This window comes from Orycteropus afer, unplaced genomic scaffold (genome assembly GCF_000298275.1).
Source record: "Orycteropus afer afer isolate SDZICR_OR568_19922 unplaced genomic scaffold, OryAfe1.0 scaffold00128, whole genome shotgun sequence".
NCBI classification, from domain to species: domain Eukaryota; kingdom Metazoa; phylum Chordata; class Mammalia; order Tubulidentata; family Orycteropodidae; genus Orycteropus; species Orycteropus afer.
Window position 1 is genome coordinate 7078678 of NW_006921715.1, and position 27987 is coordinate 7106664.

Here is a 27987-nt window from a genome sequence, read left to right on the forward strand (position 1 = left end):
CTGCAGGGGTGGAGATAGGCCTTCCTGCAGGGGTGGAGTTAGGCTGTTCTGCAGGGGTGGAGTTGGGTGTCCGGCAGGGGTGGAGTTAGGCCCTTCTGCTGGGGTGGAGCTGGGCACCTGCCCCGATTGTCATCTCTCAAGAGCAGGGTCACAGGAGGGTTTCTGAGTCTTGTAGGTACAGAGACTCCTCATCTGAGGGTGACCCGTGAGGGCCATGCAGCTTCCAGCCTGCCAGGACACTAGCCTTGGTTGTAACCAATGGGTGTTGGTGCTGTGGGCCCCCTGGCCTGCAGGTCTGAGAAAGAAGTGCTCTCCCCGGCCTACAGGGCTATGGTGGTGCCAGGGGTACTCTGAGGGGCAGCGGGCAGTGAGGGAGGTGCAGAGGTGGCACTGCAGAGGTGGCCGTGACTTGGGATGAGGTCAGCTACTTCGGGTTTACCAAACCTCCCTGAGCCCTCAGACGTGAGCAGCCAGGCCTCGGTCCAGGGAGGGGTCCCCGGGGAGGTAGACTGTCTGGGCTATGTGGGCGGGCTGGGGAGCCCAGCTGGCAGGGGGGCTTCCTGGAGGAGGCCCTGTGGCTGCCTGGACTCTGCAGTGGACGTGAGGCCATTTCCAGGGTCTCCCTCTGCCTTCAGTGACTGGGAGGCCCTGGCTTGGGGGCGTTAATCCTGCCATGCCCCCCTCCCCCTCCCTTGAGCCAGCCTGGCTCCCTAAGAACCCTGGGCAGTGCCCGCCATCCTAGTCCTCAGGGGCTTGGTCTGGAGGGTGGGCAGTGGCGGGAACTGGAGACCATGGTCCATGGCGCCCCTGTGCTCCTGGTCCCATTGCCGGTGTCCCCCCTCTGCCCCCGGGCCTCAGTTCACTGGCCTGTGAAGTGGAGGCTGGGCAGTGCCTTCCTCCATTGAGACCCCTGCAGGTGGCGGGCAGTCCCGACCCAGGCCACCCACAGCCTGAAACCCTCAGAAAACAGAGTCTGGGGGGACAGCGTGCCTGCCGCACTGAGGTGCCCGAAGTTCTAAGCGGGCAATGCCACCCTCACCCTCTGTGCAAGTGTGGGGCCATCATCTGAGGCCCCTTCTGGCTGGCCCAGCTGGTCCTTCAGCCCCACGCCCACCCTGTGCTCCTAGTCACCCTGGCTGCTCCGAACACATCCCCAGCACCCCATCTCCTTGCCTTCTGCCCCCCGCTTTGCAGCATGAAAAGGCTTCGTGAGGTCCAGAGTCGAGCACGAATAGAATCCGGGGTGGGGGGTGTCCTCCAGAAGGTGGTTACTTTGGGGTTCCACAGAACCCCAGAGCCCCACAGGCCCCCGAAGTTCTCCCTGGAGGGTCTGCTCTGCAGGTGGGGGTGCGACCCGGCCAGGCGCCTCACTTTCCTCTCTTCACGCTTTTCCTTCCGTTGCTGCCTGTGAGCTGTCCTGTTTTCTGTTCAGCTGCCCTCCCGCCTCCTCCTGCCCCCTGTCTCCTCTCCCCGTGTTGTGGTCTCCCCTCTCGACGCCCTCCCACCTCTACCCTGCCTCTTGCTTTGCCAAACGGCTTCTTTTGGCATGCCCGGGTTCTGCTTCCGGCAGGGACTGGCCGGGCCGCTCCGACCGACGGAGCCGAGTCCCGGCAGCGTGTGGGGACAGCGGTGGAGCCAGGCGTGCTCGGGACCTTCTGACACAGGTCAGTGCGGGCTGAGCCAGCGTGCACGGATGCCGGGCGGTGCTGGAACTCCGGCCGGAGCTGGCGATGCTGGCATGTCTGGGGGGGCCGGCCGCGGTGTGGCAGCTCTGCGCCTGCTGCCACCCCTCCAGCCTCGGCCCCCGCTGTCTGGGGCTCTGGGATGCTGTCCCGGGACCCTGGGCGTGGCCCTCACATGGGGTACCAGGTGGCTCTGTGCAGTGCTGCCCCGCCCATGGTGCCCGTGGGCGCTCAGCCCGCCTGGTGCTGCTCCAAGGGGTACAGGTCCTGGTGGCCAACATCAGTGCTGTTGTTGTTGTTGTTGTTGTTGTGCCGGCAAGTTGGGCCCGGCTCACAGCCACCCCTCCTTGGTTTCCGAGGTGGTATCACTATAGAAGTAGATTGCCCCATCTTCCTTCCGAGGAGTGGCTGGTGGGTTTGAACCACCAGCCTTCTGGTTGGCAGTCACGTGCCTTAGGCACTACGTTACCAGTGCATTGGGACTTTAATCCATCTTTGCCGACCACTCTGTCTGGCAAGGGTGTGGGGCAGTCCACAGAACACACATGTGCAAAGTGTTACAGAGGGCCTCAACCTACCAGGAGAGAGGATGCCAGTTAAGTCATCCTGTGCACGGGGACCTGGGGGGCACAGCCATGTGCTCCCACATGCAGGCCTCTGTGGCCCGTGGGAGGAGTAGTTCTCTAGCCCTCGATGCCTGGCCTTGGCTGGGCTGACCCGCTTCCTTACCATTCCTGCACACTCGTGTCCCCGGCCGTCGGCTCTCCCCCTGGCTTCTGGTGGACTGTCCACACGGCTGACTCTGCCAGGCTGAGGTCTGGAGAGGGTTTGGGGCGTTGAACACCTACTCAGTGGAGACAAGAGGGTGGGAGGAGGCCAGGCAGGGTGGTGGGTGCCTGGGGTGGTGGGAGTGCAATGAGAGTGTGCAGCTCTGTGGAACTGAGGGTGGCCCTGTGCTCTGTGGTGGAGCATGATGAGTTAGGGTGGAGCCCAGGAATGGCCGGGGGTGGGGAGTCAGGGTAGGGGTAGGGGATCGAGGGCTGCCTAAGGAGAGGGCTGGGTGCTGAGGGCTGAGTAGAGTTCCTCCTGAGAGGGGTAGCCCAGCCCTCCAGGTGTGTGTGTGGGGGTGGCGAAGGGGTGGGGTGCTAGGAGTCCTGGACAGTAAGGCCCCAGGCTGTCTGTCTGTCCATCTCCCTTACCTGACTGCTGCCTGCCTGTCCTTCTAGCAGCCATCAGAGCCGGCAGGTGTCTGGGAGCTGGGGGCTGGAGCCAGTAGGCGGGCCCAGCTTTCTTCTGGGGGTCTCTCTGTGGAGCTATTCTTGTGGTTGGAAGCCAGTGCAGGCTGGGGGGCTGGGGGTGTGTGACCCCTGAAGCTGAAAGCCGGGAGGCCGGGCTCTGCACCTTCCTTCTGGGCCCGGTGGCGTGTTCTGCAGACATGCCATCCCGGCCTCTGCTGTGTTGCCTGGGAAACCCCGAGGACGCTGGGCCCCGTGTGTGGCTGCTTCCTTGGCTCCTCACCCCCAGGCCACCAAGATGGTGTGGGGCCCCGTGCTCTGCCAGGTTGTTGACAGAATACTCGGGTTGATTGGAGCTGGGGCACCCCAGTGAATGGGCCGGATGCCGGGAGCCCTGGTGGGCTGGGAGGGGCACTCCATTGAGGCAGGCTGCCCCTCGCCTCAGGGCCAGGCTTGGGTTCAGGGTCTCTTTGAGGCAAGGGCCTGGGGTCTGGAGGACATGTCCCTGTGCGGCACACAGTCTCCAGCGGTGGGGCCTGAGTTTGCTGGGCTGTCCACATCCTCACCTCCTGCTGGGGCCGCCTCCCGCTCTTGATTTATGGTCCCTGATTAGTGTGAGCATGTCCTATGTTGAGAGCATCAGAATTCCACACACGTGCAGCTGGGGCACCTCACTAACCTCCTCCAGGACTGGGGTGCCTCCCTAACACCTGCAGGTGCTTCCAGACTGTGGAAGTCCTGACCTCTGGGGTCCCCACAGTTCTGAAACTGGGTGGGGGAGGGGCTGGAAGTCCGAGCTTCTGGGTCCTGGACCCCACTCTCCACAGTGCCGGTCAGGGCCTTGTATCCTGACATCCCTACTGCCCTCCACTGCCCCCCGCTGGCCTTCACTGCCCTCGGACTGGGGCCACACCCTGGCAGAGATGTGAGCAGGCAGCAGCTGGGCGGGGTGGCCTGGGACCAGGCGAGTCCTGTCCCCGCAGGTCTCCTGTCTCCTGATTTCTGTGGCCTTCCCAGCTGCTCTGGGGCAGAAGTCTGAGGGTGGGGGCCCTGGGCGTGGGTGCTGGGACGCAGGCCTCCTGGTTGGAAGAGACAGTGGCCAGGTTTCCGCCATGGGTCTCTTGCCCGTCCTCCACCCCTCACGGATCTCTCATCTCCCCTGCAGGCCGAGGCAGCGGTGGCCGCGGTGGCGGTGGCAGAGACGGTCAGAGATGCGCCCCCTGCTGGAGGCCCCGATGGCGTGTCCCAGGCGTGGGGCCTCGGCGGGGCCTGTCCCACGGCCCTGGTCACCCCGCTGCCCGCAGTGGCGGGCTCCACAGGACCCTCGGCTGCCGTGTCCTTCTTTGTCAGGTGTGTGGTCTGGGCTCAGGGCTGCTGGAAAACGGGCAGCAGGGGGGCACGGGGTGGCCTGTGGCCTTTTCCTGGAGAACAGTGGTCTCTCCCACTGCTGTTGGAGGGGCCGGGAGGAGCAAAGGGGAGGGGTGTGTGGGATGACGAGGTCCCCGGGTGGCCAGCGAGGACAGCACCATCTGTCCCGAGCCTCAGTCATGTCTGAGGTGCTTCTGACCCCGGTGGGAACCCCCTTGCTGAGGGGAAGGTGTTCAGCCAGTTGCTGGAGTGTCCTGGGTTTGAACCCAGAGTCTGCGACGTCTGGGCAAGTCTGTGCCTCAGTTTTCATGTCTGTAAAATCGGACCGCCCCTTGTGTGTGGCTGAGGTGTGGTGAGTGCTTGATTGGGGCCACCTGGACAGGCCTGGCCCGTGCAAGGGAGTTCATCAGGACGCGGTGGGTGCTGTGCCGGCGAAGGGGATACGCCGGGAGAGGTCGGCACAGCTGTGGGCAGCTCCCACCACTCTGGGGGCGTGGGGGTGGGGAGCGGGCGTGCCCCGAGAGGGAGGATGTCCTGGGGGACGGGGCTGCACCCGGAACCCACAGTCACCATTCTCTCCGGCACGTCCCGGGTGTCCCGCGTCGGGGGATGACTCTGGCTCTCATGTTGGGGTGTGACCATAGTTCGCACGTCGGGGGTGACCCCAGCTATTGCACTGTGTCTCTGCCCCAGGCCCGGGGCTCTGGGGGGTTGGAAGCCTCTCTGTGTACCCCGGAATGCAGAACTTTAGGCCCTCAGGCACCGGGTCCTTGGGCATGTCAGAGCAGGGACAGCATGGGCGAAGCCAGCCCCTCCCGCCCGTCCAGGGCCCGGGGACTCTCAGACCCTGGCTGCCTTCTCCTTTCTCTCCACAAGAGGCTGGGGATTAAAGGGTGTCATTGTGGCCTAATGAGCAGTAATGTGGGCCCAGCTCAGGTCACAGTCCCATTAGCGGCCCTCACGCTGCTGATAAGTGATTGGCCGTCAGCCTGTCCGCAGCTCATGCTGGCCAGGCGGGCAAGCAGACGCCTTCTCAGCATGGGCTCAGGGGACTGCTGGCTGGTTGGGGAGTGACGGGGCATATGATCAGGGCATTGTTGCCGTGGCCGGGGAGCGCCTGCTGTGTGGCCCAGCCAGGAGTCACTAATGCGGCTACAGCCGGGCTGTGGCCCAATTAGGTGCAGGGCCCCGGTTGGGGCCCTGGGGTGGGGCTGGGTGGGGTCCTGGGGCCTCTGACAGCGGGACTGTGTGGGGTAGCAGGCAAGGACAACCTCGTGCAGCCTGGGGTTGCGCCAGGGTCCCAGCTGCAGGGTTTCCTGTTGGAAGCACTCAGTGCCCTGCGCTGTGGGGGCCCCTGTCTGTCCCCACCTGCTGTGGGAGGAGGTGGAGTGGAGCCTTTCTCAAAGTGGGGAGCGGTCCCAGGCCCCCAGTTCCTGAGCTGCCAGGATGCCTGGGGTGCGGGCAGGCTGGGGTCCCTGTGGTAGCTTCTTCGCCCGGCAGCAGCGGCCTGTCTGCCTTTGTCTGGGAGCTCTGCCGACCTTGGGAAGTTTCCATAGAAACCAGTGCTGAGTGGGCCGAAAACCAGGTTGGCCCGGGAAGTGGCTCCCTGAGGGGTGCCTTAGGCATGAGGCTGGGGGTGCGTGTGTCCACCTAGTAGCTGGCCCCCAGTGGGCCTGGAGGGCTCAGGGTGGGTCGGCAGCATCTGTGACGGGCCCCTCCCCTCACTTTGGGGAGGATACTTTGGCTCGGAGATGGGCTTGGCTTGCTGCCAGGAGAATGGTGGTCCCTGACCCCTGGGGCCTCAGGTATATTCCTGGCACCTAAGATATCCTGCCACCTGCTTCCCCCATGGAGGACCTGGAGGGGCAGAGCTGACCCTGCCCACACCTTCCCTTGAAGTCTCCAGGCCAGTGATGGTGGGAGTGATGGTGTCAGTAAGAGTCTGCCTTTGGTGGCAGCGTGGGCTGGAGGAGCGACAACACGGGGGTTGCCTTGGTGCTGTGGCCACAGGTGAGCTTTGATGGTTGAGCAGGAGTTCGGTGGCTGGGGCTTGCCAGGTGGAGCAGAGTGGGTGGGCTCTGAGCTGGGCTCTGGAGCCCCACAGTCTTGGGTGAATGTGGGCGCTGCCACCGGCACCTCAGTGCTCCCTGTGACCTCAGGTCCCCCAGCACCCCTACTCCAGCCGTCCTGCTCCTTACTTCACGTGAGAAGGGGTGGGGCAGCTCTGGGGACCCAGCATCCAGGTGCCGTCATCCTGTGGGGTGTGGATTGCACCCCCACCATGGGCCTACATTTCAGCAAGGTGTTTGGAAGAGGCCGCCATGTGGGCGGGGAGCCTGTCTTATGTTTCCCGCAGGACTCCAAGCCTCGCCCTTCTGAGCCCTCCTCACCCCTGCTATGAATACCCCCCCCGACTCTCGCCAGCCCTGGGCCCCACCTGTTGCACCCCGTCCCTGCCTCTGGGGTCTCCCCTGCACCCTGAGGTGCCTCCACCCTGAGCCTGGGCAGGGCCTGCACTGTGGAGTCTCTCGGGCCCCAATGCCTGACACGGGAGACCGTTTCCTGGCCCTGGGTCCCTCCCTGGAGTCCCGCGTGTCCTGTACCCCTGCTCTGTACCCTCCCCGGCCCCTGCCCCCCCCATCACACCTGGGTGCTGCAGCCTCGAGGGCTGGCCTGGAGCCTCATGGAGGTGCAGACACCAGGTGGGCGTCCCCAGAAGCCACGGTGGCCCAGAGGCACCTGGCAGGAGGGCGACTGGGAAGCCTCAGGAAGGTTCTGGCACAGCACAGGGCAGGAGTAGAGGCTGTGGCCCCTGTCCCTGTTGTCCCTTGTGGCCCAGGCCTTGCTGTTGGGCTCTGCTGCCCCTCAAGGCTGATGAGTGCCCACCCAACCTAGCGCTGGATTGAGGACTCTGGGGGCTCTGGGGCCGGGGCTGGGTGAGGGGCAGTTGGGAGGTGCTTACTGGGCTGACTGGCCCCTACGCATCCAGACAGGCCTGTGTGTGTCTCGGGGGATCGAGGCCCCACCTCCAGGCCACCATGGACACTTTCTTGTCAAGGAGCTAGCTTTTCTTTGCAGAAAATACTTCCCCTCTGTTTTGTGAATCGGTGGCCAGGGTGGTGAGCTAGGACGGGCCCTGCAGGATGGTGGTGAGGACCTGACGCTCGTTGGTGGGGAGCCCCCATTTGTTCATTCATCCATTCGCGAGCATGCCCTGAGCACCTGTGGGTAACACTGTGCCAACAGGCGTCTCAGGGCAGGGGTGGCCTGAACGTAGGTATCGGGGCACAGGGGCTAGGGGAGCCCCAGGGCCCTGACCCAGCTCAGTGACATCAGCGAGGGCTTCCTGGAGGAGGTGTCTTTAGAAGGTGTGGAGGGTATTGTCTGTGAAGTTCCTGCTGCTCTGAGCTTTCCCTTCAGAGCCAAAGCACCCCCTTCCTGTTGCACTCCCCTCCCAGCTCTCCTTCCGGCCACCTCCCCCCCGCAGCACCCACTGTACTCCACCCTAGGCCCCTGAGTGTGGCAGGTGTTCTGTGGGCCTGGTGGCTCCCCTCCCTCATTGCTCAGGAACCAGATCTGCCCCTGACAGGCTGGGGGCCTCATGCCAAGAGGCGTGGCCGTGGTTGGTCGGCCTGCCCAGTTCCCAGGGAGGCCAACCACCATCAAGGGGGAAAGTGCCACCCAGGCTCTCACTAACAGTGATGGGCTCTTGAGTCATGCTGGGCATGCTGGGGGTCCATCCGGCCTCTGCCCAGGTGTCCCTGGGGCCTGGATGTGTCCCGTGGGAGATACCTCCTTCCCCCATGTCCAGGGGGCCCTGGTATCCCAAGGTCAGGGCCTGTGTGCGGCCCAGCTCTGTGGCACCTGTGGGCTCTTTGCCTCGATGTGGCCTGTCCTCCTAGGTGGGATCACCCAAATGATGCCCTTGCCCCCAACTGTAGGCGGCCACCTTGAGGTACAGAGCTGGCGCAGATGCTGCCCCGAGTGACCCCGCTCATCCAGGGGGCCAGACCAGGGCCTGCTCAGCCATGGCTGTCTGTTGCCTGTCCAGTGCTGTCCCTTTCTGAAACCCTGGGGCCAGCAGGTGCCTGTGCACCGACTTTAGACCTGGCTGCTGAGGCCATGGGGCCCCTGGTCTTCTAGAGTGACCGCCCTCCCTCCCAGCTGTGTTTGGGGCACCTGTGGGCTGGGCTCGTCCCCTCTGTCCCCAGGTGGGGGTGGTAGCCTGGCAGGTGCAGGTCACAGCATCCTCAGTCGGGCCTTACCTTCTTCTGTGGCATGGCAGCAGTGGCTTGACACGGGTGGTCAGTGGAGGGGCTAGAATCAGACCCCTCCCCACAACTGAAAGGTTGTCAGTTTGAACCCACCCAGCAGCTGCTTGGGAGAAAGCCTCCATAAAGATGACAGCATGAAAACCCCGTGGACAGTCGCTCTGTGTCATGTGCCTTGACTGCACCCAACCACCTCAAGGAGGACCACAGGCCGGCTCCGATCCCGGCCAGCTCACTCCTTCCGGCTGCATGCAGACCCGCCTGCCTTGGGCCACCCCCAGCCCCTGCTCAGGGTGCTCGGCCCCCTAGCACCCCCTGGTCACTGCCTTCCCTTCGTCTGAGTGCTCCCCACACCATGGTGGTCCAAGGAAGTCTGTGCCTTGGCCCCTGCACGTCCCTGTTGATTTCCTGTGTCCACGGACCCCTGTGCGTGCCCTGTTGGTGCTGATACTGCTGGAGCCCCCACCTGTCCCTGTCTGCGGTGGGTCAGGCAGATGGGGTCCTCCTCACAGGGAGGCTGGGGTTCACAAACACGGCGGCATGTGTAGGTGTGCAGAGGGGCGTGGGGGCTCTGGGGCCCTAGGCCCTCTCCGAGGGCCGATGTGGACATGTCCGGAGGCTAAGAACTGGGGCTCCCTGGCCAGGCTCTCCCTCTGCCAGGCACCCGGGGCTCCGCGGGACCGTCCTGCTCCATCGGGGCTCTGCGGGGCCGTCCCTGGGGCTGTCTCTGCTCTATCCGGGTGACGCCTCGGTCGTATATTACGTTTATCTTCTTTGACGACACCTCACTAGGAGGAAAGCTGTCCCTGGGGTCTCTTAAAAGACAGCTCTTGTTAAAGATGAGGGGAGTTTAGTGAAAAGCTGGCAGGGCTCTCAGAGGAGGGGCAGGGCGCCTTGAGGCTGCGGGGAGGGTCTGGGGCCATGCCCTGGGTTCCACATCCTCTTTGAGGTCCCTTTGAGAAGACAACGTAGGCTTGAGAGGTCTTGGGGGGCTTTGTGGGGAGGTGGGTGGGGGCTGGGGAGCAGGGTGGTACCCATACTCCTTCTACCTCCTCTCAGGGACCTCAGCAGGGGCCACCTGTCCACGGAAGTCCAAGTGCAGACCCCCCACCGTGGGGTCCTTGGTGTTGCCTGTGGAGGGGAAGTGGGGGCCGGGGAGGGCAGCATAGCCCCAGAGGCCCCAGGTCTGGGCTGGGGGGTACGTGGCCATAAGGGGCCTGCTGGCGTACTGTGGGAGCCCCTGCAGGGAGCAGCTGGTGGCACGCAGAAGCCCCTGGGGGCCGGCGGAGGGCAAGCAGCTGGGCATGGGACCATGTCCTCAGGAGGCCTTCATGAACAGGGGGCTGTGGGGCTGTATGGGGAGACGTGGGATTGTGTGTGTGTATGTAGGTGCATATACATGTGTCTGTGTGAGAAGGTGTGCATGCGTGACGTGTGTGCATGTGTGCCGGAGTAAGAGTGCGGGTGTGAATGTGTGTGCAAATGCTCATTTGTGAGTCTGTGCAGGTGTGTACCTCTGTGTGCATGTGTGTATACGTGGGCCAGTGTGTGCCGTGCATATGCATGTGCACATGTGAGTGTGCATGTCTGTATGTGTGACTGTGCGTGCATGTTTGCATGTGTCTGTGTGTTCCTGTCCTGTCTGTCTCTGTGTGTCCCCGTCTTCTCTGTCTGTCTGTCTGTGTGTGTGCCGGCTAGGGCTTCCTATGACCGGACCGCTGGGTCCCAAACCTGCATCAGAACCACCTAGAGGGGGTGGAACCTGACGCCTGGGCCCACCCCGAGGGTTTCGGAGCCATGGGTCTGGGGTGGGACCTGGGAGTCTGCATCCTTGCGCGCTCCCAGATGCCCTGGAGGCAGCTGCAGGCTCTGTGGGTCCTGACTGTGAGAGCTGTGTGCTGGGCTCTTACTGGGGACCAAGACGTTGGAGGTGGCGTTGGGGGACAGCTGCAGAAACATGGGGCAGGGGCGGGAGGGCAGCAGGAGGAGGGGGCAGGCTGAGACCGCCCCAGCAGCTCCGGGGTGGGGTGGGGGTGGCCCTGCTGTCAGAGAAGGGGTGGCAGGAATGACAGCTCCACTCTGGTTCTGGGGACTCGGTGAGGGCGTGGGTGCACCGGAGCAGGGCCGTCCTGCGTTTATTGAGCGCCTCCTGTGTGCAGGCCACCATGCTGGCTACCTGGACTGTATTACTTCATCAGGCCACACTCAGGGCCTCCGCTGGTTGCAGGGTAAACTGAGGCACATGGCCTTGAGTGCCTGCCTTAACCTGGGCTGCTTAGGACAGGGATGCAGTGGGGTCCAGCCTGGGCCCCTGCCCTGTCCCGCTCGGCAGCTGGCCTGCTCAGAGAAGCACTCTGTGGGGTCCTTGCTGTCTCCTGCAACGTTTCCCTGCCAAGAACTGCCGTGGGCGTGGGGGCGGTGGTGGCAGGGAACGGCCACTGGCGCTGAGCCCCCTTCTCCCCCCCAGGGCTGCCCAGAAACTCAGCCTGGCCTCCAGGCGCAAGAAGCCTCCGCCCCCTCCGCCGGCCCCCGTGGCCCGCGGGGCCTCCACCTTCCCCACGGACTTCAGCGGCATCCTGCAGCTGTGGCCACCCCCTGCCCCTCCCTGCCTGCTCAAGGCTGCCAAGGCCAAGGACACCTCTGGTGGCGTCGGAAAGGTAGACCCCACCCTGCGTTGGGGGTGGCCCTGGGGTGCGGCAGGGAGGGGCAGCTGGAGGTGGGAGCCCACTTTCTCCTCCCAAGTTGGAGAAGGGTGGCCTGTGGGGCACAAAGGGGTTGGGGAGGCTGCTCTGGGGCATGACTGGCGGGGGGGGGGACAGCCAAGTCCCGGGAATAGGGCTGACCCAAGGACCCTCTTCTCTTCTGGGGACCTGCCTTCCTGTCCTTGGGGTGGGGCTGGGATTGGATTGCAAACCGTCAGATCCCAGCCACAGCCTGCCACTCCCTCAGGAAAAGGGGTGGGGAAAGCTGAGCCCCAGAGAGGGAAGGGCCTGGCCAATGCTGGGGGCTCAGACCTTGGGGTGTGGAGGCCACAGATCCCACTGGCTGCAGAGGGGCTTAATCAGCTCAGCCCAGTCTCTGTCCTGGCGCTGGGGTCACTTGGTGCAGTTGATCGAGCTCAGCGGGTGTCCATCACCTGGTGCAGGTGTACGTGAGCAGGCGTCCGTGTCACCTGGTGCAGGTGACCACGTGAGCGGGTGTCTGTCACCTGGTGCGGGTGACTATGTGAGCAGGTATTTGCATCACCTGGGGCTTTAACCCCCTCGAGGCCCCCACCCCCAGGCAGTGCTTATGTGGGACTTTCTGGGGTGGGCCCCCAGCCCCCCAGCCCTTCCCCAAGGCAGACCCTTCTGTGGCCCTCAGGGCCCAGCCCTGGCCTGAGGTGGGGGTGGCTGATGTTGGAGGTGGCAGTGGGTGGGGCCATTTAAGGAGCGTGATGTGGGAGGTGGGAGGCACCACTCACAGCCCTGGTGGCTAGCAGGTCGGTTTGAACCGCCAGCCTTCTGGTTAGCAGTCAAGTGCCTTAGGCACTATGCTACCAGAGCTCCCAGCAGGTTGGGGTACGGACCATGTAAATATCCTTGAGGTCACCTGCAGGGAGGGCCGTGTCCTGGGTGCATGTCCAGGCCCTGTGGGTGGCGCTTCTTGTGGACGTCCAAGGGGGCTACCACTCAACACGGCCTCCCTGCTGCCCCCTCTTGTCAGCCCTGGTTACCATGGCTGCGGGGGCTGAGATGCCTGCCCCCAGTCTTCCTGGGTGGTTCCAGGGTGGCTGTGCCCTTGCGTGGCCACTCGTGGTCTGCCCAGCCCAGGGGCAGGAAAAGGGCAGGCCACCAGCTGCCTGGTGACATTGTCAATCTTGCCTTGCTCCGGCTCTTGGGGGGACAGCTGGGTGGCCCAGCCTGGTCCCTGGGTGGGCAATGCTGAGGGCTTGAGGGTGTGGGAGGGGCTTCTGTCTCCCTGGCATGGAGGAGGGGACAGACATATGGGGCCCAGGCCTGCCTCTCCCCCCTCCCAGCTGGCTCCCTGGCCTGCAGGCCCTAATGAAGTGGAGAGTGGCACTGAGACTTTCACGGTGGCACCGTGGTGACTGGGCAGTGTGGCTGCAGAACCTGCTGGCAGGCCGACCCAGGGTCCGCCTGCTGTGACCTTGTCACTCTGCCTGTCTGTGCTCTAGAGCCTCCATCTGCAACTCCCCTGAGTGTGGTCACCCCAGTGTGGTGACGACTCGCCGGTTAGTGCGCGGGAGACGGGGTGCACACCCGGGACGTCACACTTTGGCTGTTCCTGTTTTGTTATTAGTCAGGGATGGCAGGCCTCCCTCACTACCACTCCTGGGGGCCTGCTTCACCCAAGTATTCCTGGACTTCCCCTTCCTCCCCAGGCAGACCCCCAGTGCCCCAGTTCTGGCTGCGGAGTGGTCCCCACCCCCCACAGCGCCCAGTGCTGCTATCAGCCGTCAGAAATGGCGCCTGTAAGACATTTAGTATCGTCATGGAAAAGAACTTAGATCACCTCCCGTTTCTGGCATTAATGTGCTACTTAAGTTAATTCATCACATTGTGGGATTGAAGAAGGCTTCCGGCTGGGTGGGTGCCTGGCGCCCCTCCCCCTCCTTGCCCAGGCCGCCTCTTGGGAGCTGCAGAGCCTTTTTTATGCAAAATGTTTTTTCCTCCCCGGCTTCTGTTCAGTGGGGCTTTGTCAAATCTGAACATTTAGGGGAGAGATTTGACATGCTTATTGCCTGCAGAGACCCCGCCATCTCCCCATAATGACAGGACTCTCCAGCTCCGACAATGGCCAGTAGCGCCTCCGGCCCCTCCCCAACCGCGCCCCACGGTGGCATTAATCTCCCGGGGGTGCCCCTTGGCCAGAGTGAAATCACTGCCTTCTCGCCAGCAAGTCTCTCAGATCCACAAGCCATTTGGCTCCTGAAGTGCCGAGAGTTCACGCTGGAAAAAAATCACCAAAAACGACCGGGTAGTGCACGTTTTGTCTGTTTGCGGTGGCGCTTGGAAATGAAATCGTCGTGTTCATGTCATTGGGGAATAGAGAATCGATTCCTGCCTAATGGAGGCTGCGTGGCCGCGTTCGCCGTCGCAGGACGGAGGGGCCCCTCTGTGCCCCCCGCTGCCAGACCGGGGCGGCCCCAGCAATCTTGCGTATCAATTTGCCCCGCGCCCAAGGGGAGCTGAAGGCGCCGTGTGCGAACTGCCCGCAGTAAACCAATTTTGCTGGCGTTATGTATCTGTCACTTACAATTAAATCCGTGACAAATATTGACTCTGAAATGAGTCGGGTAATTTGATCTGCACCGGGTGGAAGACTTGGCGCTGTCATCGGTGAGTGGACGCGCTGTTCTCCGGCGGCAGTGGGACCCGGTCCTGGCTTGTGGGCAATGTCCCCGGCCCTGCAGTGTCCTTACACAAAAGACGCTTTGTGGGTGCTGGCTCTCAACGTGGGGTTCAGGGTGTCTGCCGGCATGATGCTGCTCACCTGGTCTCTCGGCCGGCCTGCAACGCCGTGTGCGCAACGACACTGGGGATGTCGCTGGGGAGGGGTGCCCAACGTCGTCATTCGGTCACTAAGGGTTCACTGAGCACCTACTGTGAGCTGGCCCCTGCCCCAGCTCTGGGGACAGCCAGAACCAAGCCGGGCCCCACCCCATGGAACTGACATGCCTGGATGGACGTCGGAAACACACCCACAGTAAACAACCCACTGGTTCACTGTGTCGGGGGGATGACGGGCAAACGGCAGGGAGCCTTGAGGCCCTGCTGCCAGCTCCGGCCTCCAGCTCCACGCCTGCACTCCAGCCCCTCCTACTGCACAAAACCCCCTCCCCAAAGCTGCCCTGGGGCCCGGGCAGGGCAGGGGCCCCGGTTTTGTGCCTCAGCTCTCCTGCTGCTGTTCCCCCGAACCTGACCCCTTCAGGGCTGTGGGGAGGTGCAGGACAGGGGCCGAGGGCGCCTGGCACTGTGGGTCGTCACGAGGACATAGCGGGGCCAGCCCCACTCTGCCCTCCATTGTTGGAACAATTGCAGGAGAAAAGAATGATGTATGAACGAGTGAGTGGGTGGACATGCAAACATGTGACGTGGCCCTCACACCTCAACCTCCTGGGCTGGAGGGTGGGGCAGTGGTCCGCTGCCTGTCCTGGGCGGGTGGGGGAGGGCTGGGATGTGCTAGGAGGTGGGCAGGGACTCTGAGGTCCTGGGGTGCCTGGCTGGGTGTTGGGGACCCAGGCACTGGCCCTTGCTGCTCTCAGGTTGTGATTGGCCAAGACAGAAGCCTCTGTGAGCGAGTTTCCAACAGTTGAGCCCGTGTGGGTACCGAGGTGGGGTTGTGGTGGCTGTCTGTTTTGGGGAGCAGAGGGCTGGGGTGCGTGTGTGCTCCCAGGACACCCACATTGAGGGCTGGTCCCTCGCCCTCTGGGTGCCCGGAGCCCCCATGCAGTTTTGCCTGGTGGGGCACCCTGGGCCTCGCTGACCTCACTTGGGCCACTCGCATTCCTGTGGTGTGGGCCCGTGCCGGGTCCCGGCCTGCCGGCTGCGCACTGCGGCTCCTGCCCTGTAATTAGGCGGCCGGTGGGCAGGCGCTCAGCTGCTCAGACAACTCCTCCCGCCTCCCAGGTGAAAGTCATGTTGCGGATCTGGCCCTCGCAGGGCACCCAGCGCTCGGCTGAGTCCATGTCCTTCCTGAAGGTAGACCCGAGGAAGAAGCAGGTGACCCTTTACGACCCGGCCGCTGGGCCCCCGGGCAGTGCCGGCCCCCGGCGCGCAGCCAGCGCTGCGGTACCCAAGATGTTCGCCTTTGACGCTGTCTTCCCCCCGGACTCAGAGCAGGTACTGTGGGCGGGTGCCGGCGGAGGAGCGGGTCAGGTCTGCTCATGCTGGGTGAGGACATGAAGGGAGTTGGGCTGGGCCTACTGTCACCCTCCAGGCGTGTCCCCAGAGGGCCAGTGGCTGGGCCCTTGTTCTTGCCCCCACCCCCCACCGTCCTCATCTTCCAGGCAGTGGAGGAGCCCAGGAAAGCCCATGAAGGGCTGGCTGAGAGGTGGTTTATTTTGCCCAGGACACCAGTGGCTTTGGCCCCTACCGTGGGTCCTGAGGCAATGGGAGTGTGTGTGTGTGGCCCCTACCGTGGGTCCCGGGGGTGGGAGTGTGTGTGCGTGGCCCTTACTGTGGGTCCTGGGGGTGGGAGGGTGTGTGTGTGCCTTCGTGTGTGTGGCCCGTGTGCTGAGGCTGCGTGACTTTGGTGATTTGGGCATGTGTGTGAGTGCATTCGTGTGTGTCCACCTGCCGTGTGCCTGTCGGCACGTCCGTCCTCTGTGTGCTGTGTGGATCCCGTGTGTTGTTTGTGTATGCTCTGTGCATGCGTGTGCTTGCAGACCTTTGTGTCTTTGGTCCCATGCATGCCAGCCCAGTGCCCTGTGACTCACACTGTGTGATGGCCACAGTCAGGCTGCAGCCTCCCCAGCCCAGTGCCGCCCACTCACTCTGCACCACCTGCAGGCGGAAGTCTGCTCGGGGACCGTGGCTGAGGTGCTGCAGGCTGTAGTCAGTGGGGCCGACGGCTGCGTTTTCTCCTTCGGCCACACGAGCCTTGGTAAGAGCCTGCCGCTTTGCCCTCGTCATCTTTGTCCATCTCTGGGTGGGCGGGAGGGTCTCACTCCACCAGATTGGGCTGGGGCTTGTGGACAGGAAGCAGAGGCTCTGAGGCCTGGAAGGCCCGGCACTGGGTCAGGGGAGGCTCCCAGGGTCTCAGTGGCCCCGGGTTGGCCCTTGAGTGCTGTGGCCTGGGGCCAGGGGCTGATGTGTTCCACGTGGCCCTCAGGCAAGTCCTACACCATGATCGGCAAGGACAGCTCCCCGCAGAGTCTGGGCGTCATGCCCTGCGCCATCTCCTGGCTCTTCAGACTCATCCACGAGCACAAGGCGCGCACGGGCACCCGCTTCTCAGTGCGTGTGTCTGCGCTGGAGGTGTGCGGCCGCGACCAGACCCTGCGTGACCTGCTGGCCGGCCTGGCTTCCGGCAGCCTCCAGGACACACAGTCCCCAGGCGTGTACCTTCGGGAGGACCCTGTCTTTGGGGCGCAGGTACGCCAGCTCCTGCACAGCTGCTGGGGGACATGGGGCGTGTTTCCGTGTGGTGGTGGTTGGCGGGCGGGATGTGCTGGGCCTGCCCACTGAGGAGCCTACCCGCCCGCCACCGCAGCTCCAGAACCAGAGCGAGCTGCGGGCGCCCACGGCCGAGAGGGCAGCCTTCTACCTGGACGCGGCCCTGGCTGCCCGCAGCTCCAGCCGGCCCGGCTGTGGCGAGGACGCCCGGCACAGCTCCCACCTGCTGTTCACGCTGCACGTCTACCAGTACTGCATGCTGAAGTGTGGCCGGGGTGGAAGTAGGTGCTTCGGGCTAGGGTACTCGCGTGCATGGCGTGTGTGTGCGTGGGTGGTGTGTGGGTGCATGCATGTCAGTGTGTGCACGCAGGGCATGTGCGTGCATGGGAGTGTGTGCATGCACAGTAGTGTGTGCATGCCTGACAGTGTGTGTGCACAGTGGGTGTGTGCATGCCTGGCAGTGTGTGCATGGGCATGTGTGTGTGTGCATTCATGGGTGGTGTGTGTGCATAGGTGGTGTATGTGCACACATGGGCATGTGTGTATGTGGGCATGTGCATGTGCATGAACATGTGTGTGCATAGGCATGTGTGCACATGGTGGATTGTGTGTGTATGCATGACAGTGTATGTATGGGCATGTGTGCATTCAGGGGTGATGTGCACGTGTGGGTGTGCATGAGTGGTATGTGCACAAATGGGCATATGTGTATACGGGTGTGTGTGCATGCATGGTTGTGCGTGTGCACAGGCATGTATGTGGATGTATAGTGATGTATGCGTGCACAGGTGGTGAGTGCATGTGTAGATTTGTGTGAATGGGTGTGTGTGTGCATGGGTGGTGTGTGTGTGCGTGCATCGTGGTGTGTGTGTGTGCATGGCTGTGTGTGCATGACTGTGTGGATGGTGTGTCTTGTATTCGTGGATGGTGCATGTGTGTTGTACTGTGTGTGCTGTATGCATGTGTAGTGTAAGGTGTGTATTGTGTGCATGGCTTGTGAGTGTGGCATGGGTGGTCTGCATGTTGCCAGAGAGTAGGCTTGCCTGGCCAGCTCCCTGCCCCCTGCCCCCAAGGTGTCCATGTGCCCATCCCCTGATGCTAGTGGCACCGTGGAGGTGGGCTGTGCCTGTGGCCATGCTCACCGCCTGCCCTTGGTTGCAGTGTCTGGGGGCCGTAGCCGCCTGCATCTCATTGACCTGGGCAGCTGTGAGGCAGTGGCATCCAGCCGGGGCGGGGAGGCCCCTGGGGGTCCCCTGTGCCTGTCCTTGTCGGCCCTGGGCAGTGTCATCCTGGCCCTGGTCAACGGAGCCAAGCACGTGCCCTACAGGTGAGGGGTGGGCCCTGGGGGATGGCTGAAATGTGTCTGGTGCAGTTGGTCCTGGGCCCAGGGGACTGGGAAGAAGGTGATGCAGACCAGAGCCTGGGGGCTTCAGTTCAGTCCCGCCCCTTGCCCACCCAGCCCCTGCTCTGCCCACTGCATGGCCTGAGCCTCCCTCTGGCCCCAGGGACCACAGGCTGACCATGCTGTTGCGAGAGTCCTTGGCCACCACCAGCTGCCGCACCACCATGATTGCACACGTCTCAGATGCACCGGCCCACCACGCTGAGACGCTCAGCACTGTGCAGCTGGCTGCTGGAATCTACCGCCTGCGTCGGAAGAAGGCCAAGGTTGGGGGCCCCAGGGTCAATGCCGGGCTCTGCAGTCCCTGAACCCCTGCTGCACGAGGGCTGTCCGGGTAACCCGTGGGGCTGCATTCTGCCTGTCCTGCCCCTCCACCAGGCCAGGGAGCCTCCCTGTGCCCCTGGAGGCCTGGTGTGGTCCTCTGGGTCAGGTGTCTGGGATGTTGGCTGTGGACACAGGTCCTTGCCCGTGGGCTCCGTTTCCTGCCTGCAGGATGGCCTGTGCTGTTGTCCCTGTGCGGTGGCTGAGCACTCTGTCACATTTGCACTTGACCCCCTGTGACACCATCCCTGTGCTCAGTGGGGCGTGGTCATGGCACTTACTGCTGTCCTTGCTGTAGGGGTGCAGGGGGAGAGGAGGCAGGTCCTGCTGGGAGCTCATGGGTGCAGGGAGGGCATGGTGGAGGGGATGCTGGCTGCTGACCTGGGGTCTGTGCCCCTCCCCAGTACGCATCCAGCTCCTCTGGGGGAGAGAGCTCGTGTGAGGAGGGCCGTGCTCGCCGTCTTCCGCCCCTGCGGCCCTGCTCCCAGCGCACTGCTGCCCTGGACCCCGAGCACCGGGCACCTGGTGACCCCGACTACTCTTCAAGCAGTGAGCAGTCCTGTGATACCGTCATCTATGTGGGGCCCGGTGGGACAGCGCTGTCCGACCGAGAGCTCACTGACAACGAGGGTCCCCCTGACCTAGTGCCCATCATCCCAGCGCTGGGCCGCCGCCGGCCCTCGGAGGGGCCCCGGGACGCTGACTGGGACCACTTTCGCTGCAGCACCTTTGCCGAGCTGCAGGAGCGGCTTGACTTCATTGACGGCAGCGAGGGGCCCTCTGTGGTCCCGGCCAGCCCTGCTCTCGTGGCCAGGAGGCCCCTTCCCCCTGAGGCAGCATACCCCAGGAAGGCTGTGTGTACCCCACTTGTGGCCAGCATGCCTCTTGGCAGCCCCATCCCAGATCCCCTTAGGGGCACCCCTGAGCCCTCCAAGACGGGCACCCGGGGGGACCAGAGAGAGGACAGTGGCCTCAGGCCTGAGCTACCCAGCCCGGCCCCTGCCCCACCGCCGCAGCCAGAGGAGCCCGGGGGAAGTGGTACAGACGTTGCCGTTCGGACAGCCCCCGCAGGCTGCCCCTGCCTGCCGGCTCGAGGCCGCTGCCTGGACCGGGGCCTGCTGACCGCCACGGTGACCCTGCAGCAGCCGGTGGAGCTCAATGGGGAGGACGAGCTGGTGTTCACGGTGGTGGAGGAGCTGCCGCTGGGCGGCCTTGCTGGCCCGCGGCCCGCCAGCCTGGCCAGCTTCGGCAGCGACTGCTCCCTGCAGGCCCTGGCCTCCGGCTCTCGGCCCGTCAGCATCATCAGCAGCGTTAATGATGAGTTCGAGGCGTGGACCTCGCAGGCCACTGACGGCCCTGGGGCACTGCAGGGTTCCGGCAGCCCCGGCTCCTCCATTAGCTCGCGGCTCAGCGAGGTCCACGTGTGCACAGCCAACAGCCGAGGCCCCACGCCACAGCTCCCTGCCCAGGCCAGCCCCGACCCTTTCAGCTGTGGTGCCCCTGCGGGGCCTGGTCCCTGGGGGCCTCCTGCCGTGGAGGGCTCCCTGGAGGACAGTGGCTTTGGGCTCTCAGAGCACAGCAGATTGGACAGCCCAGCCCCGGCCCCTCCCCGGGAGGCCCCGGCCCCTGCAGCTCCCTCTCGGGCTGGCAGGGAGCTCTGGGCAGGGTCCCCCCGGGGGCCACTCCCAGCGCAGACTATTCATTCCAGTCTTCCCCGGAAGCACAGGACTGCCTCCCCGGCAGGCCGAGAGGGCAGCGTGCGCCTGGGCGCTAGTCCCCGGTGTCCCGAGGGCCTGTTGGAGGACCCGTGGCTGCCCCGAGCAGATGAGGCTGGTAGGGCCTCCACCCCGACTTTGGGCGTCCCTTGGCCTCTTGAGGCCCAAGCGCTGCCGGCGTGTGCCCAGAGGGTGGTGGCTGGGTGTGAGCTGGCCAGTAGGGCAACCCGACGGCCCGAGGCAAGGATCCCGCCTCTGCGGAGGGGTGCCACCACGCTGGGTGTGACGACACCCACGGCATTCTGTGAGGACACGCCTGCTGAGGCCGCAGCCTCTTTGGGCAGCTTAAAGGCCACCTCTAGCAAGAAGAGCACCACCCCCAAGGGTGGCCCCCTCCCGAGGCCTGGTGGGGTGGTGCCCCCTGCCCCACCCGTGCGCAAATCTAGCCTGGAGCCCAAGGGTAGCCCGGTCCTGGCCCCTACCCCAGCCGTGGGCCTCCCTCGGGATGCCATGGCTGTTGCCGTCCGAGGGGAAGAGGCGGCCAGGCCCAGTGGCCGGGGGGACCACCCCGTTCCCAGGGCCACGTCCAGCCTGAAGGTGCGGGCTGGGAAGGCTGAGGCTGCACACCGTCCCGCCGGGTCTGCGTCACTTGAGCGGCCCGAGGGCCTGGCACATGGCAGTGGCAGGGCCAGGGAGCCTGCTGGACGGCCGGGCCGGGCCGTGCCCAGGCTGGGAGTACCCCCTGCCAGCCCTATGCCGGGGCCCATTCCCACCTGCAGGGGCAGCCCCACCAAGGGCATCGGGAACCCCAAGCCCCCAGTTGTGGGCGGCAAGGGCCGCAGCCTGGCAGCCAGTGGGGCAAGGACTCTGAGCTCCTCGGTGAGATCACTGGCGCCTGTGGTAGCCGGCAGGACCCCCGGCGGCCCCGTGGTGGGGCCCAGGGTGGCCTCGCGGTCAGCACCCAGTGCTGGGGCCAAGGCTGGCCGGGGAACTGTCATGGGCACCAAGCAAGCGCTACGGGCCGCTCATAGCCGCGTCCATGAGCTGGCGGGGGGTGGTGGTGTGCCCGGGCACTGTGGCCCCACGTGGGGCGTGGCTGACTCAGACAGCGGCAACGACAGTGGCGTCCATGTCAGGGAGGAGCGTCTGCCCGAGGGCGCGGCCCTGCCCTCCCCCTACAGCAAGGTGACAGCCCCGCGGCGGCCCCAGCGCTACAGCAGTGGGCACGGTAGTGACAACAGTAGCGTGCTGAGCGGCGAGCTGCCCCCTGCCATGGGCCGCACGGCCCTGTTTTACCACAGCGGCGGTAGCAGTGGTTACGAGAGCATGATCCGAGACAGCGAGGCCACCGGCAGCGCCTCGTCCGCCCCCGACTCCACGAGCGAGAGCGGGGCCGCCTCCCCGGGCGCCCGCTCCCGGAGCCTCAGGCCCCCCAAGAAGAGGGCTGCAGGTGAGCCCTGCTCCCCACCGTCTAGATCTGTGGGGCCCGTGAGGCTGGGCCAGGCCAGCGTAGGCCCCAGACACCGCCCTCAGCAGTTTAGAGACATAGGAAGGCGGTTGGGCAATCTACTTCCATAGAGATACCGCCTCGGAAACCCAAGGAGGGGTCTCTGTGAGTCTGGGCTGACTCCATGGCAGTGAGTTGCCCAAAATAAGTGCGCACAGCTCTCTAGACCCCAGGTGTGCATGACACCCTGCAGTTTACAGACTGCTGGGTTTACAGTGTCCACATGCATAGCCCACTACGGTGTCAGATCCCAGCTGCCTGTGGCTGGTCCCCACCCGTTGGAGTAGCCTGTGTGGGTCACTCGTCTTGTTTCTTGCGGAGCTGGGAGTGGACGTGGCTTTGCGGGTTGTACCCTAGCTGCCCGGAAGCCCCTAGACAGGACAGCTTCTGCCTCATGCCAGGTCTCTGGGTTGTGGGGACTCTGGGTTTCAGGGGCTTGTCTCCCATGCTGTGTGAGAGTGGGGCAGGGGCAGGATGCACACTAGGGCCTGCTGGGGCACAGGCTGGGTGGGTGCCAGGTGTTCTGGGATGTGGGCAGCAGGGAGGGTGTGAGGTGGGGCACAAGTGGCCAGAGAGAACTTGTGACGGCCCCGTGCAGGGTGCTGGACAGGGTGTGGCTGCTGCTCCAGGTGGGTGCTGTGGGCCGGCAGGGCTGGGGGGCCGAGTGCTGGGGAGGGAGGCGGCGTTGACCACATCCCCTGTGCTTGGCAGGGGCAGTCAGAGGGCACTTGAGCCGGGTGGAAGCCTCCTTGCTCAGTCCCTGGGCTTGTCCTCTGACCCGTGGGGCTGCAGGCAGGTGTCTTCCTTGGCCTGGCTCCCTCCCGGGTGGGCCAGGCTCACGCGTGGTGCTCCACTCCAGGTCTGCAGCGGCGCCGGCTGATCCCGGCCCCGCTGCCCGCCACTGCCGCCCTGGGCCGCAAGCCCAGCCTCCCCGGGCAGTGGGTGGACCTGCCGCCGCCTCCGGCTGGGGCGCTGAAGGAGCCCTTTGAGATCAAGGTGTACGAGATTGACGATGTGCAGAGGCTGCAGCGGCACCGGGCGGCCCCCCGCGAGGACCCCGCCGAGGTCAGGGCGGGGGCAGGGCTGGGGGTGGGGCTGGCGGAGGGAGTGGGTGCTCCGGTGGGGCTGCGCTGGCCCCGGGCGTGTGGCTAGACCCTGACCCCTTCCTTCCTCTGCACAGCCCTTCCCGGATGCCGAGAAGGTAGGGAAGCTTCACTACCCCGGCTGCAGCCCCGGGTGCCCTGGCCGAGGGCAGATGGCAGGAGGGAGTCCCAGGCCAGGGCTGGTGTCCCAGAGGCCCCGGGTGCCCTGGCCGAGGGCAGATGGCAGGAGGGAGTCCCAGGCCAGGGCTGGTGTCCCAGAGGCCCCGGGTGCCCTGGCCGAGGGCAGATGGCAGGGGGGAGTCCCAGGCCAGGGCTGGTGTCCCAGAGGCCCCGGGTGCCCTGGCTGAGGGCAGATGGCAGTAGGGAGTCCCAGGCCAGGGCTGGTGTCCCAGAGGCCCCGGGTGCCCTGGCCGAGGGCAGATGGCAGGAGGGAGTCCCAGGCCAGGGCTGGTGTCCCAGAGGCCCCGGGTGCCCTGGCTGAGGGCAGATGGCAGAGGGGAGTCCCAGCCCACGGCTGCTGCCCCGGATCCCCTGGGGGACCCACATTGTAGAACAGGTCTCAGGAGCACCTGGCCCCACTATGGCCGAGTTGGGTGTTGGCATGCCCTGAGCCCCTGTGTCCCCAGGGCCAGGTGAGTGGGGGTGCCCGGCTACGGCTAGCAGAACGCAGGCTGCAGCGGCTGCGGGAAGTGCGGGCCCGTCGGGATCGTCTGTGCGAGGAGCTGGTGGAGACCCAGGACCGCCTGATGGTAGAGCCAGGCCGCTGGCTGGGGCAGTGTGAGTACCCCTACCCGCTCCGGCTGGGGCAGTGTGAGTGCTGCCTTCCCCCATGGCTGGGGCAGTGTGAGTGCCCCCCCATGATTGGGGCGGTGTGAGTACCCCCCCATGATTGGGGCAGTGTGAGTGCCCCCCTATGGCTGGGGCGGTGTGAGTACCCCCCCATGGCTGGGGCGGTGTGAGTGCCCCCCCCATGGCTGGGGCGGTGTGAGTACCCCCCCATGGCTGGGGCAGTGTGAGTACCCCCCCATGGCTGGGGCGGTGTGAGTGCCCCCTACCCCCCCCAGCTGGGGCAGTGTGAGTACCCCCCCCGCTGGAGCAGTGTGAGTGCCCCTCCCCCAGCAGTGTGAGTGCCCCCTCCCCTCTGCTGGAGCAGTGAGTGTACCCCTAGCACTGTGAGTGTCCACCTCCCTGGGTGACCTTGAGGCACCATCCTCTTGGAGCCCCTGCTGCTCTGTGGGGCTTGGGGAGAGGGCCTTGCACCAGTCCAGCTGGGCCCCGCTGAGGGAGCAGGATGGGTGGGTGCTGCCTGAGCTGGGTCTGACCATGTCCACTGCTCCCCAGTCGAGGTGGACCCGGAGCTGGAGCCAGAGTCGGCCGAGTACTTGGCGGCCCTGGAGCGTGCCACGGCTGCCCTGGAGCAGTGCGTCAATCTGTGCAAGGCCCATGTCATGATGGTCACCTGCTTTGACGTCAGTGTCACCACCCCTGCCACCACCCCAGGGCCCCAGGAGGTGGACGTCTGAGGCCAAGGACTGGGCCAGTGGGAAGGGGACGTGGAGGGGGCGTAAGGATGGGTGATGTGGGGGCGAGGACGTGGCAGGGTTAGAGGGACGAGGACGACGCAGGACCAGGGGTCTGAGAGAGGCGATGGAGTGTGGGGGAGGGGAGCCGCGGGAGAGGGCAGAGCAAGTGTGAGGGATGGAGCCCGAGACCGTGCCACCAGAGAGCAATGCAAGTGCCTTTTACCTGAATGAGTACTGTTCTGTTTCCATTTGGTGCTAAGCGCCGGCAGGGGCTGTGCAGTGGCCCACGCCTGTTTGCAGCAGGAGCCCGGGCTGTGGGGCCTGCACACCTGCCACACCTTCTTTGCCACCAGTGTTTTATGTAGCAGGGCGCCCCGTGCCTGCCAGGGGTCTTGTTCAGGAGTCAGGACGATGTTTCCTCTGCGGAGGTCCTGGGCCCAGATCTGTGTGGGGCCCCACCCTCCCGGCACCTGCCCGCTCCTGCCCGGGACCTGGGGTCGGGGGCTCGGGGAAGGCCTGGTGCCTCCCTCCACGGCAGGAATTCTTACCAAAACCACAGCATAAAACACAACACATGCAAAAAAAAAAAAAAAAAAAAAAAGTGAGGGGGCGCAAGGGTTTTGTAAGCTCTGGTTAGTTTCCTATTTTTATACCGTTTTCCTTTGGAGCGCTTCTGCACCGAGATTGAGAGCAGAGGCCTGCTTCCACGTTTTTTCTACCGGGTCCCCCGTTGGCTGCGTGCAGCTGTGGGGAGGGCTTTGTCAGGACATGCTGCTCAGCGCCTGCCCTGGGTGCTGTGCTCCGTGGGCACTGCCCAGACGTTTGTACGAGTGTGCGATAACACCGTGGCAGCTTTGTGAATAAAAGACACACCACTTGTTCGCCAGGCTCCTGCCATCACTGGGCGTCGGGAAGGAGGGTTCTGGGCAGAGGGGAGGGGCAGCAGGGTGTTGGAGGGACCCATCACACTGGAGAGGGACAGGAGACAAGTCCTCAGAGGGTCACCTCCTGCAGGGCCGCTGCAGCTCTAAGCTGTGTTTCCCCCGTCCCCCTTCCCAAGCCACACTCTATGCTTTGCCCAGCTCTTGGGGTTCCCGGGCCGAAGTGGAGAGCCAGGGCGGGGGCTGGGCTGGGCCGGTGGAAGTAGCATTTTCTGGGGCTTCTTTTGGGTTGTGAGCAGCCCCTTCTGAGAGCCCTGGTCTCCTTCCTTCCATCCATCCCCCCCGAGGGGGACATCAAGTGCCAGACCCCAGGGCCTGCCTGTGGGACAGCCGGCTAGTGCCTCGGGGGCTGGGCTGGGAGCTGCTCCTGGGGTGTCAGGGCCACTCCGTCCTGACTTCACTTCTCTGTACGCTCTGGTGACCAGGAGCTCCAGGGCCCTTTTGGGGAGCCGACCCGCTGCGCTCAGCCCCCCCACCCCCCTGGGCCTGCCTGATGTCTCCTGGACCACCTGGGGTCCCTGCAGCGTGGCTGCTCTCTGGTCTGTGGTGGGGGGCTACAGGCCCCTCGCTCACATGGCTCCCTCCAAACCTGCTGCCTCTCCTAGTGCCAGGCCTCCAAGGCTGCACTGGGCACCCTCCTACCAGCCCCTTGCAGTCTCGGCCTGCCGTGCCCACGTCCTGGCCCTGAGCTCCCCTGCTGGGTGCTGTCCAGTGCCTGGGGGTGCACAGCCACCTGCCTCTTTCACCCTGACACCCTTGCCCCCCCGAACCTTGAGTCTGGACCTCCCCTGGAATCCATTGATGTGCCAGGTGGGACCATTGTAGTCACACCATGGGGGGTCCAGGAAGGGGCCCACTGCAGTCACACCATGGGGGGTCCACCAGGTGGGCCCACTGCAGTCACACCATGGGGGGTCCACCAGGTGGGGCCACTGCAGTCACACCACGGGGGGTCCACCAGGTGGGATGGGTGTCTATAGTCAGCCACACTGTGTGGGGGTCCACCAGGTGGGGCATCTGCTGGAGGAAGGGAGGAAGGAACACATGGACTACGCTGTCAAGGAAGGGGCTCAGCTGGACGTCAGCATGAAGTCCACGAGATGCCTCCCTGGTGTCCACAATGACCCCTGGGAGCAGACCAGGCAATCCAGTGGCCATATGGCTGTCCACCCCAGTCCTCACCCACCTGCCCCCTCACCCCTGGCTTCAGAAGTCACAGGTGCAAGGTGGGAGGTGGCTAGGGCCCTGCCTCCTCCCCTGCCCCATTCTCCCTCTATTTTGAGGGAGCTCTGGTGGCATAGTGCCTAAGGCACTTGACTGCTAACCAGAAGGCTGGCGGTTCAAACCCACCAGCCACTCCTCGGAAGGAAGGCTGGGCAATCGCCTTCCGTAGAGATATTGCCTCGGAAACCCAAGGAGGGGCCGCTATGAGGCGGATCGGCTCAACGGTAGTGAGTGTGGTTTGGGTTTCTAGGGATGGGTGAGGCTGCTTCAACCAGCCTCCACTCAACCCTGTGTTTCTGTCACCAGACTTGAGAGTCCTTGGGGGAGGGGTTGGGGTGGGCCAGCAAGCTCTTTTGGGACCTTGACTATCAGAATCCACGGCCCCCACACTGCTGTGGCCAGGCCTGATTTTGCTTTGCAGGCACTGAGCCCACCTAGGGCCATGTGCCCGTCCTCTGGGGCCAGCTCCTCTGAGAGCTCTCACTCCCAGCATGCACTGCGTGGGCTCACCATGCCTCGTGGGAACGGGCTGGGTGCCTGGAGCAGGTCTGATGGGTCCCTTCCTTCTGCAGGAGCACCCCTGCTCCCTCCCACCCTCCGGTCACTGGAGGGCCCAGAGCTTCTAGCTGGAGCAGCTTCCCACCCTCAAGCCCCCTCCCCCCAGCCCCCTGCGGCAGGGGCCACGGAGGCGCTTCTGGAAGGAGGCCTGTCCTGGGCTGGCCTGGGGGCCTGGTGGCTTTCATGTGGGACATCAAAGCCCAACTGGTCTTACGGGCTGGGAGCCCTGCGGGATGCACCCGTTTTAGGCGTGGGAAAACTGTGGCTGCCTGGCCCCGCTGTCTGGAGGAGCCAAGGCAGCGTCATCTAGGCCACAGTCGCTTTCTGGCCAAAAAGGGTCCGTGCGCACCCTGCTTATTGAGCCTTGGAGAAAACAGGCCCAAGGAGAGTTGGGCCATGCAAGCCCCCCTCCACTGCTCTTTGGCGGCAAGCAGGTATGGGCAGCCGGGGGCGGGTGGGATGTTGCCAGTGGTGGGTCAGGTGAGTGGGGCCACGGTGGTGAGCAGGCCTGTGGTGGTGTGTGGACCCTCCAAACCTCAGGCTGGGTGGCGTCTCTCTGGCTCTGATGCGGGCCTGGCGCCTGGCCCGTCAGCTCCCCTGGGCAAGGTACTGCCTGACTCACACTGCGGGTCCCAGCCTGCCTGCCCACTCTGCCCATCCCAGCCCTGGGCATCTGAGACCACATGGGGGGGCGCAGGGTGGGGGCAACCTGAGAAGGGTGCCCAGGGTGGGGGCTCACTGGCCCAGTGGGTGACTAGGAGAATCCTAGCTGACAATGGCCCCCCTGGCCTGTGGGCTGTGGGAGCTGTCTGCCAGCCTGGCCCCCAGAGTGAGAGTCTGTGGACAGTGTCTGGGGCCCCACAAGGCCAAGGCCACTCTCTCTGCTGGGTGGGAGGAGGGTTGCTCGCCTTCAGGGATCAGGGTCCCAGGGGGAGGGGAAGAGCCAGGGACCCAGGAGGAAGTTCTCTGCTCTCCTCCCCTTTTCACCTTCCTCCCCCCCACGCCCGCCTCCTCCCT

General features: G+C 64.7%; 1 protein-coding gene across 1 annotated transcript in view; it reads left to right on the top strand.

Annotated features, from left to right (window-relative positions):
- Positions 1-24247, top strand: part of KIF26A (kinesin family member 26A) — a 38112-nt gene extending 13865 nt beyond the window's left edge. The window contains exons 4-15 of the mRNA XM_007944582.1: positions 4083-4267; positions 11024-11213; positions 15189-15401; positions 16071-16164; positions 16393-16655; positions 16774-16957; positions 17838-18003; positions 18182-18344; positions 18804-21564; positions 22481-22686; positions 23351-23501; positions 24066-24247. Of these exons, the coding sequence (XP_007942773.1) occupies positions 4083-4267; positions 11024-11213; positions 15189-15401; positions 16071-16164; positions 16393-16655; positions 16774-16957; positions 17838-18003; positions 18182-18344; positions 18804-21564; positions 22481-22686; positions 23351-23501; positions 24066-24247 (4758 nt within the window). The remainder of the gene's footprint in view (positions 1-4082; positions 4268-11023; positions 11214-15188; positions 15402-16070; positions 16165-16392; positions 16656-16773; positions 16958-17837; positions 18004-18181; positions 18345-18803; positions 21565-22480; positions 22687-23350; positions 23502-24065) is intronic.
- Positions 24248-27987: the final 3740 nt, after the last annotated feature.